Source organism: Zalophus californianus, chromosome 5 (assembly GCF_009762305.2).
Source record: "Zalophus californianus isolate mZalCal1 chromosome 5, mZalCal1.pri.v2, whole genome shotgun sequence".
NCBI classification, from domain to species: domain Eukaryota; kingdom Metazoa; phylum Chordata; class Mammalia; order Carnivora; family Otariidae; genus Zalophus; species Zalophus californianus.
Genome location: NC_045599.1, coordinates 120354405 through 120365616, shown reverse-complemented (window position 1 = coordinate 120365616; position 11212 = coordinate 120354405). Strand labels below are relative to the sequence as shown.

Here is an 11212-nt window from a genome sequence, read left to right as displayed (position 1 = left end):
CCACTTTTGCACTTGTATTTTCCTTCTTTGTGAACAGTTTGCTTCTTACTGAAGTATTTATATTTATTTTTTGGTATAATTTTTTGTATAGTTACTGGAATCGGAAGTGGGATTTGAAAAAGACTCCTGAAGAACCTCCATTCCAGTGAGTAACTGAGTGCTATACCCATGGAGTCCATTGTGCTCCTTGCTTTCTTGCTGACCATGGAGTTCCAAGTAATCTCTCCCAAATCCAAGCTCCACTCCCATATGTTGACCTTTCCAACTGACTGAGCAACTTCGTGGAAGCTTCTTGGTAAGTCACACTCCTATCTGTAAGGAGAGAATGCCCATGCTTCCCTGGATTTTGGAGCAGTGGTAAATTCCTTGGCTCCCAATAGATTTGTTATCTTAGGAAATCTAAAGGCAGAGATGGGTTCCAACTGATCCAAAACTTGGATCGGGATCTTGTGCCTTTTTGGAAAACTGGTAAATTTGTGGATAATCTGAAGTTGCAGTGGCCACTTTAGGGAAACTTTAACTTCGATAAGAAAGTCTATTTCAGGGGTGCCCTTAAAAAGAGAGAATCCCAAATTTCTCCAAGACAAAGCAATGCATTCTCTTATTGGTTTGCAGAAGTTTCTAAAAAAACAAAAACTCCAAAAACAGGTTTTCTGAAAATTTTATTATACCAGTAAAATAAAAAACTTTAATGAAAACCTGTACCCATCCCAGCAGGTAAGCTTAACTTACACCATCTGCCAAAAACACAGTTTGGACCCAGCTATTCTTTTGAGCTTTGAATTATTATACCTGACACATGGCTAACATTTTAAAATGATTGCTGTAGTATCTGCATTTGTGTGTTTATGTATATCTATGTATGAATATATATTATTGTGTGCTAAAACTGCAGTAGAGTACTGATATTAGCCTTCAGTGGGCCATTTCAAGTGACCTCAAGGAGATATCAAAAACAGGAACAACTGGAAAACCAGTTAAGTAGAGGCATGCAAGCAATATTTTTGAACAACCGGATATGACAGAAACATAATATATTATATGTTTTAAAAAAAGAAGAAGATAGCAGGAGGGGAAGAATGAAGGGGGGGAAATTGGAGGGGGAGATGAACCATGAGAGACTATGGACTCTGAAAAACAAACTGAGGGTTCTAGAGGGGAGGAGGGTGGGAGGATGGGTTAGCCTGGTGATGGGTATTAAAGAGGGCACGTTCTGCATAGAGCACTGGGTGTTATAAGCAAACAATGAATCATGGAATACTACATCAAAAACTAATGATGTAATGTATGGTGATTAACATAACATAATAAAAAAAAAGAAACATAATATATTAAAATGACCTAAGGGTCTTTCACATGTCTGTGTGGAAATCAGTAAACCTTAATTTTTACAACCAAATTATACCTTGTGATGTGCAAGTACTTGAAGACCTGCTTGCAAGTAATACCCCCTTACCCTCTTTGTATGTATAATCTCCAATAGCTAACAAGCTTGGGAGCAGTTCGTCAGAGCATCTGAAATACTGTCTCCTGAGCTATAATCTTCAAAAGAAAATGCGTAGGGGCGCCTGGGTGGCTCAGTTGGTTAAGCGACTGCCTTCGGCTCAGGTAATGATCCTCGAGTCCCGGGATCAAGTCCCGCATATGGCTCCCTGCTCGGCGGGGAGTCTGCTTCTCCCTCTGACCCTTCCCCCTCTCATGTGCGCTCTCTCTCTCTCTCATTCTCTCTCTCAAATAAATAAATAAAATCTTTAAAAAAAAAAATGCATAAAGCATTTACTAAGATACTTTGAGGGTTGCTTTTGGTTGACATTAGCTATGGGTGTTATTTTTTTAAAGAGCTCTAATTAATAATCAAAAAGGGGAAAGTGTCTGTATAAATTATATCTTAAACTCTCAGAAATATAGAAACAAACCCAGATGTTTTTCCAGGTATACAAGAATTGGGATAATCTTCAGTAAATTCAAGTCGCGATTTCTCTTTATCTCTAACGCTGGGAGCACCGAGCCCTGCGGCGGGTTGCGGGCAGCCAGCTCCCTCCCCGAGCCCGATCCCTCCGGCACTGGCACCGCTCTGGGCTCCGTGCGCTCCCCTGCTCGTCCCAGCTCCGATGGGTGCCCCCTGTGGGCGCCTGTCGGCCTCGGCTCCACCAGGAGCACGGCCGACCGTGCGCCCTCCCACTTTCTGGCAAGCAGAGCCTGGCTGGCGCTCTCCCGGTGGCCGTGTGTTTCGCTGGCATCGGCCGTCTATTCGCTCAGCCGGGGGCGTTCCGTTCGCGGTCGCAGTGGAGCGGGGAAGCCCGGGACCTGGGGGCGGGGGCAGCACCCGAGCTGGCGCCGAGCCAGGTGATCCTCGGCCGGGGCGCGGCTTCTGTACCGCACCGCCTGTTTCGCATCACCGCGTTCAGTCGCGGCGCCCACCAGACAGTGCCGGTCTCCGGCGCCACTAACAGCCCCGGAGCAAAGTTCAGGGGCGCTGGGTGCCGTCCCTTCCTCTGTCCCTGGACGGCTAGCGCCGGCCTTTTGCCCGTCGCACTCCCCGGCCTTCCCCCTAGCCCTTCGGCCGGTAGCTCCGAGCCGCCGGCGTGTCTGTCACCGCGCGGGTCTGTGCCCCGTGTCTGTCGCAGCGCCGCCCGTTTGTCACAGCTGGACTGTTTCTCAGCGACGGCACCGTTGACTTGGCAACGCGGCTGTTTCTCGGGGGCAACGCCGCTAGTTTCGCCCAGTTCGCATTTCTCTAGTCGCGCCCATCTGGCCATTTCAAAGGTGCGGTTTCCCTACTTCCTCCGACCGTAAGGTGTCTTGGTGGCGGCGCGGCGGCGAGGGTCCAGCCCGCCGCCTCTCTGTGGCCCTTCGCTAGCGGAGCCGGGCGGCGCGCTCTCTTTCCCAGCGAGGACAGCAGGGCAGACCGCCTCCCTCCCGACATGAGAACAATTACTGACCGCGCCGCGGGGCTCTCTGTCTCAGAACCTCGGGACTTGGCGGTCATCATCCATTTCTTGCTTTTTAGCAGCTTTGGACTTAGCGGTGCGTGGGCTTTCTTTGCGGTAGCAAGTCCGGTGTAGTCGGGCCGCGATTTCCACAGCTTGTTCCAGAGACCGGGAGCCGCGGCGAAGGCGATTCTCTCAGCCGCCGCAGACCCGGCTTTAGGCGGATCGAGGGGGTAGCCAGGCCTCGGACTTCTTGGTAAAAGGAAGTCCACGTTGACTCTTGGCAAATCAGCATTTAATCCTGCCTTGGAGATTTCTTAGTCCGACCAAATCCCGGGTTAGCCATTTCTTAGCGCAAGGTGAGGCGCTTTAGTTGAGCCAAAGTTTTCCACTGCTAGTAAGTCCGAAAAACCCGTGCCTGGCATATCTGAGATCCGTTCAAGACCGAGTATGTCCAGATTTTCCAGGAAACTGTACCTGTTTATCAGGCCTGCCATTTCTCAACGGTAGCAAATTGTGGCTTGGAAACAAATACGCTTGTTCCTGGGTCCGACAGAAGGAGTCCAATGGCAAAACTGACTTTTTGGGTCGTATTTCATTGTTTTTGCTTTTTCTGTTTTGTTTTGTTCTGTTTGCAATAGGAAGTCCACCTTAGCTATGGTCTTTATTACTAAGTCCTGGAGAAGTCCAATCAACAGACTACAAAAATTTCTTATTTGTGGGAAATTTTGGAAATTCAGACTTAACTGTTTCTGATTGTCAGCCTCACAGAAGTCAGTGTATATTTGCTAAAGCCATTTCTGATTTGGAGTAAGCTCTGGGGTGTTCTGTCTGAGCAATGGTTGCATCATTAGCCCTTAGAAGTCGGATGTGTACTGGCAAAAGTGATTTTTCAGTCCTACCAATGCTGGATTCGCCCTTTCAAAGTCGGTCTAAACTGGGAGAAATAATAATTTCTTCATCCTAGCAACTTCTGTAAATCTAGATCTAGCTGCGTTTCTGTTTATTATGCCATCAAAATGTGTAAACAGGCAAAAGCGATTTCTTAATCACAGTGGATAAGGAAAGGGTTAAGATATAGGGAGGGAAAGATAGGGGCTCCTGGCTAGGCTCTGAGACTATTCCTGGCAGGCAGAAACACCAAGACAGAGTGAACAAGATAGAAGGAAACAGACCACCGGCCTCCCATGGTGGATGGTCAGGGTTTTTTTTCCTTTGGCGGCTACGGTATATCATAGAAAATGAACAAACCACAAAGAATTAAGTCATTAAGGGTGTTTTCATAGTCCATGCTCAAACCGAGACGGCACAAGAATCTCAAGTCACAAGTTTCCCAGTCAGTTCTCGATAAAAGACTGCCACTAAAAGCCGTCAGTGGCAACCCTGTCGAGACCCCTCTAACTCCCGAGAGCTTTGCTTAATAAAACTCTATGGCTTTCCTCACTCTCCTTTGTCCACGAGGTACATTCTTCAACTATATGAGACAAGAACCTAGCTCTCCAGATTCAATAGTACGTTAGGTGTTGGAAACACAACGTTGGCCAATCATTTGTTAATATGAAAGTCTGGGGGCGCCTGGGTGGGTCAGTCATGAAGCTTCTGCCTTCCGCTCAGGTCACGATCCCAGGGTCCTGGGATCAAGCCCCACGTGGGGCTCCCTGCTTGGCAGGAGGCCTGCTTCTTCCTCTCCTACTCCCCCTGCTTGTGTTCCCTCTCTCGCTGTGTCTCTGTCATATGAATAAATAAAATCTTTAACAAAAAAAAAAAGAAAGAAAGTCTGTAAAATCGGTATACACTGATGAAAACAATTTCTTCATCGTCGGAAGTTTTGATTCTGCAAGAGACAGTCTGCCTTAGCCGGTCATTCCTAGCAGTACCCAAGTGATGTTTCGGCAATAGGAAGTTCAAACGTAATTGTGCTTTTTATTACAGAGTCCAGTAGAAGTCAGTGTCCACTAGCTGAAAAGATTTCTTGTGCGCAGCGAGTTCAAGGCAATCCTGATTTAGCTATGTTTTTGTTTAATGACCCTGTAGAAGTCGAGTTCTTAATCATGGCAATGCTGTGTTCACAAGTGAAGGCGGCTGTGGAGTCCGTGCAGAAGGCTGATGAGATTTTTTTAGGTGTCACGAATACGGGTTTAGTCGTGTCAGGCATTTCTTAGTCCTCCTTCCTCTCGGTTTATGTGTACCGAATACCAGATTCCGCTGACAGGAATGTCATAATCGTAGGACAGCACCATTTAGCATGTTTGCAATTTCTTTCCTTGGGTGAGTTCTCTGGGTGTATTTGCTCCCTTGGTTTCTTATTTCCCTGCAGTGTATTTTCCTTTGAAATCCACGCGTTTTGATTTCCTTCTGTGTTAACAAGGGTTCCCACCAACGTCTCTTGACATTGGCAGTTTATCGAATGCTTATTTTATTTGTTACTTCCTGAATTTCACTCTACTATGTATTCTACTGATTTCCTTGAGCGTTTCACCGCTCAGCTGCCTGCTGGCCTGCGTTCGCCTACAAGCCAGAGAGCGAAGCCCCGTCTGGGCCCGGCAGGTGCGGGGTCGCTGGGCTTTGTGCAGGCTGCTCCAGTCCTGCCAGACAGAAGGAGCACTGTGTCTGCTTTATGGCCTGTAGCTCCACTCCGACAGTTCTTGGTTTCGGCAAGAGTAGCAGGCACCAGTAGGCACCATACTAGGCACCATCCCTAGTGCCTACTAAGCAGTTTCTCCTGCTCAGGACCCCAAGGTTCTCTGTGCCATCTCCTAGTCCCAGCACCGCTGGTTTCCCTGGGCCGGCCTGTCCATCGTTGAGTGACGACACGTGAGGCTGCCGGTTTGGAACTTGCGCTCGCTCAGAAGCTACCCTCTTCATGCCCTTAATATCGTATATTTTCTTTGTTGGGTTAGTTTCTGTACGGTATGCTTATTTTTCCGTTTCATTTCGGCTTGTTTTCTTTCCGCTTTGTTATGGTAATGGGACAAGGACCCGGAGCTGGGGTTCTGGGTGTCCTCTACAATGTTACCCTGTTTCGTTTTGTCTACTGATTTGTTACCACTGGTCTCATGACTTCTACCTTGCCTCCGCCCACAAGCCCGGGAGAGCACAAATAGCCAGGTTGTGGTACTGCTGCAGGCTTTGCCAACTTAATCTGTGCAAAGCTTGAGTCCTCCCGATCAGAGGCCTCCTCCGCGATGGAGCGTTTTCTTGGCAGTGTGAAAGGGGTTTGGGATTCCACCGAGGTGGCACCAGAGCCCCAGCCTCCATCTGTGCTGTGCTCAGAAGATTCTGGGCCTCGCCTGCTCCCTTTCTATCCTGTGCTGGGAGAGTCCCCAGGCCACGGTGGTGGTTTGGACTCGCGACTGCTTTCCAGCCCTTGTTGGCGGCTTCGCTGGGTCTACCTGCAAAACGACGTCTGTCCCAGAGCCCAGAGCACCTTGGAACGAAGACCCGCTCTGCCTACTGTGAGCTTCGGGCCCGGGACACAGAAGAAGCCAGAAGCATCCTCAGGAGAGATGGACCCTGAAGAAGAGCCTGAGCCACTCACCCACCAGCAGCTTCCCTCCACCAGGACGACCCACCTGGCCACACACAGCTGGACAGGGAGACCTGACAGTGGGCATCCTTCACAGCAGGAACACCCCAGACCTCGCCTCCGCGCCTGGGGGAGGCACGTCCGGGTGTTCTCAGGCTGCCTGGAGTGGATTGGTCACACCGTGTACAGCATGAGTTACCGCTGTTGCCCCTGCATCTTTGGGTCTAAGGAGTTCTGAGGTCGGGGCAGGAGCCTTTTTCTATCTTCCCTCAGGAAGAGATTCTCATTGGTGAAACTTGCGAAATAAAAAAGTATTAAGATGTGACTTCAGAGTTCAATGTCCAGTTCTGCTTCTTGGGCTCTGAAGTTCTCCTTTTCCTTACAGGTCTCTGACTACACTCAGGTCCCTTATATATTCCACATTAAAAAGTACGACTTGGCTTTGTTCCTGTTTCTTCACTTCCAAAAGTTGGTGTACACAGAGGCAAATTGGTTTCTTTCTCCTGGCCAGTCCTGGGAAATCACGGTTTAACTCTGTTTATATTTGCCACCTCAGTGGAGTCATTGTATACTGGTGAATGTGGTATCTTCTTGCTAGGAATGTCATAAAAATTACCACATGGACTTGTTTCTTTTTCTTCACAATCAAGAAGTCAGTGTTCAGTGGGGAACAACCATTTCTTCCTCCTCACAAGTTCTGGGATATTACGATGTAACTTTATTTTGCCCCCTCACTGGAAGTCGTTGTATGATGGTGAACACCATGTCTTTCTGCTAGCAATATCATAAAAATTACCATATGGACTTGTTCATTTTTCCTCACATTCAAGAAGCTGGTGTACAGTGGGGAAAAACGATTTCTTTCTCACAAGTTCTGGGATATCACGATGAAACTTTTCTTATTTTTGCCACCTCAGTGGAAGTCGTTGTATGCTGGTGAACATGGTATCTTTCTGCTAGTAATATGATAAAAATTACCACATGGTCTTACTTATTTTTCCTCACATTCAAGAAGTCGGTATATGATAGGGAAATACGGTTTCTTTCTCCTCACAAGTTCTGGGATATCAAGATTTAACTGTTTATTTCTGCCATCTCTGTAGAAGTCGTTGTATGCTGACGATATCTTTCTGCTAACAATATCAAAAAATTACCACATGGACTTGTTTATTTTTCCTCACATTCAAGAAGTCGGTGTACAGTGGGGAAAAACGATTTCTTTCTCCTCACAAATTTGGGATATCACGATTAACTCTGTTCATTTTTGCCACCTCAGTGCAAGTCGTGGTATGCTGGTGAACATGGTTATCTTTCTGCTAGCAATATCATAAAAATTACCACATGGACTTGCTTATTTTTCCTCACATTCAAGAAGTCGGTGTACAATAGGGAAAAACGATTTCTTTCTCCTCACAAGTTCTGGGATATCAAGATTTAACTGTTTATTTTCTCCATCTCTGTATAAGTCGTTGTATGCTGACGATATCTTTCTGCTAACAATATCAAAAAATTACCACAAGGACTTGTTTATTTTTCCTCACATTCAAGAAGTCGGTGTACAGTGGGGAAAAACGATTTCTTTCTCCTCACAAATTTGGGATATCACGATTAACTCTGTTCATTTTTGCCACCTCAGTGGAAGTCGTGGTATGCTGGTGAACACGTTATATTTCTGCTAGAAATATCATAAAAATAACCACATGGACTTCCTTATTTTTATTCACATTGAAGAAGTCCGTGTACAGTGGGGAAAAACAATTTCTTTCTTCTCACAAGGTCTGGGATATCACAATGTAACTTTGCTTATTTTTGCCACCTCAGTGGATGTCGTTGTATGTTGGTGAACATGACATCTTTGTGCTAGCAATGTCCAAAAATTACCACATTGACTTTTTATTCAAGAAGTCAGTGTACAGTGGGGAAAAGCGATTTCTTTTTCCTCACAAGTTCTGGGATATCACGATTTAACTCTGTTTATTTTGCCATCTCTGTAGAAGTCGTTGTATGCTGGTGAACACGATATCTTTCTGCTAGTAATATCAAAAAATTACCATATGGACTTGTTTATTTTTCCTCACATTCAAGAAGTCCGTGTACAGTGGGGAAAAACTATTTCTTTCTCCTCACAAATTCTGGGATATCACGATTTAATTCTGTTTATTTTTGCCATCTCTGTAGAAGTCGTTGTATATTGGTGAACACGATATCTTTCTGTTTGGAAAGTCGTTCCATCTCAGTGGAAGTCGTTGCATGATGGTGAACATGACATCTTTGTGCTAGCAATAGCCTATGAATTACCGCATGGACTTATTTATTTTTCCTCACATTCAAGAAGTCTGTGTACAGTGGGGAAAAATGATTTCTTTCTCCTCACAAGTTCTGGGATATCACGATGAAACTTTATTTTTGCACTTCAGTGGAAGTCCTTTTATGCTGGTGAATACGACATCTTTCTGCCAGCAATATCCTAAGAATTACCACTTGTTATTTTTCCGCACATTCAAGAAGTCGGTGTACAATAGGGAAAAACTATTTCTTTCTCCTCACAAGTTCTGGGATATCAAGATTTAACTGTTTATTTCTGCCATCTCTGTAGAAGTCGTTGTATGCTGATGGTATCTTTCTGCTAGCAATATAAAAAAATTAGCACATGGACTTGTTAATTTTTCCTCACATTCAAGAAGTCGGTGTACAGTGGGGAACAACGATTTGTTTCTCTTCACAAGTTCTGGGATATCACGATTTAACTTTATTTGTATTTGCCACCTCAGTGGAAGTCGTTGTATACTGATGAACATGATCTTTCTGCTAGCAATATCATAAAGTTTACCACATGGATTTATTTTTCCTCACATTTAAGAAGTCTGTGTACAGTGGGGAAAACAAGTTCTTTCTCCTCAGGAGTCTGGGATATCACGATTTACACTGTTTGTATTTGCCACCTCTGTGGGGAAGTTGTTCTATACTTTTGAATAGGATATCTTTCTGCTAGCAATATCATACAAATTACCACATGGACTTGTTTCTTTTAACTCACATTCAAGAAGTCGGTGTACGGTGGGGAACAAAGATTTCTTTCTCTGCTGAAGTTCTGGTAAACTGTAATTTAACTTTGTTGTATTTGCCACTTCAGTGGAAGTCGTGTGCTGGTGAACACGATATCTTTCTTCTAGCAATATCTTAAAAAGTATTACTTAGAGTTGTTCCTTTTCCTCACTTCACAGAAGTCGGTGTACAGTGGGCAAAATGGTTTCTTTCTCCTCAGAGGTTTGTGATATCAAAATTTAACTTTGTACTTGCCACCTAAGTGGATATCTTTTTTTTTTTTTTTTTAAGATTTTATGTATTTATCCGAAGCAGGCTTCGGAGCAGGGAGCCCGAGGCAGGGCTGGATCCCAGGACTCTGGGATCATGACCTGAGCTGAAGGCAGACACTTGACTGAGCCACCCAGGCGCCCCTTCCTTCCTGTTTAATCACTTCATGGAATTCAATTTGCAGTGGGGAAGTAGCGATTTCTTTCTCCTGGCAAGTTCTGGGAAATCGGGAATTAACTTTTTTTTTTCATTTGCCACCTCGGTGGAACAAGTCATTGTACACTGGTGAACAAGCTCTCTTCCTGCTAGTAATATCTTAAAAATAATGTCTTAGCTTCCTTCCTCTTTCACTTCCTAGAAGTCTGTGTACAGTGGGCGAAAATGATTTCTTTCTCCTCGAAAGTGCTGGGAAATCACAATTTAACTTTGTATTTGCGACATCAGTGGAAGTCATTGTGCACTGGTAAACAGGATATCCTCTGCTAGCAATATCTTAGAAAGTACGACTTAGCTTTGTTCCTTTTTCTCCACTTTCTAGATGTACAGTGGGGCAAAAAATTTCTTTCTCCTGGCAAGTTCTGGGAAACCACGACTAAACTTTGTCCCTGTGCCTTCACTTCTTTCTACAGTAGTCGATGCATAGTGGTGAAAACGATTTCTTGGTCCCAGCACATTCTTGAAAAGGACTCAACTTTGCTTGCCGACGCCTGGGAAGTCCTCAGATGTAATGGGGAAACGCATTTCCTGTTTAAAAGGTTTTTGTTCCATTTATTGTGTTACCTCTTCTTACTTCACCTTTGATCAGTTGAGCCTTTCAGTTCTCAGCGGGTGGGTTTGGAGGCAGGGCGCTGCGCTGGGTCTCCATCCTGCGCCCAGCGGAGCCCGGGTTTCCTGGCGCTGCTCCTCCCCTCCGCACCCGGGTTTCCTGCAGCACTTTCGCCAGTAGCTTAGGGGCGCTTCCTCCTTTTCGGCAGCACTGCTCCAGGGGAGGAGCAGATGGTTTCCGGTTCGCTTAGAGCGTAGGTGCTCCTTTGGTGGTGGTGTGGGCCCTCGGGCAGTTTGGGTTGCGACAGCTGGTTCTCGCGCCGGAGCCGCACTGCATTTGCACCGCGCAGGCATTTTGTTAGCACTTTCGCCAGCAGCACGGCGTCACTGTTTTTGTGTCACTGATCATTTGCACCAAGTCGGCCTTTTCTTGGCACCACCATTCCTCCAAGCCAAAAGTTTCTGGGTGCCAGCGCTGCTAATTCCTGGGATGGGCTGTTTCTTGGTCGCAGCGCTAGCTTTCCTCCAAGCCGAATGGGTCTTGCTAGCAACACGCTGGGAGGTCGCGTCTGCAGTTTGCCTTCAGCACTCAGTGTCACTAGCGGAGTGAATCTGGGCTTTCGGGATTCCAGCACCGCTAGTGGAGCCATCGCGCTGTTTGTGGGTCTTGGAGTGG

General features: G+C 46.0%; 1 protein-coding gene across 1 annotated transcript; it reads left to right on the top strand.

The window, feature by feature from the left end:
* Positions 1 to 6115: 6115 nt before the first annotated feature.
* On the top strand, positions 6116 to 6694 carry LOC118356966 (annexin-2 receptor-like). The gene has a single exon (XM_035727532.1). The coding sequence runs from the start codon at positions 6116 to 6118 to the stop codon at positions 6692 to 6694; it is 579 nt and encodes a 192-aa protein (XP_035583425.1).
* Positions 6695 to 11212: the final 4518 nt, after the last annotated feature.

Excerpts from the sequence above, each read along its gene's own strand:
- LOC118356966 (XM_035727532.1), top strand. The coding sequence starts at position 6,116 with ATGGAGCGTTTTCTTGGCAGTGTGAAAGGGGTTTGGGATTCCACCGAG.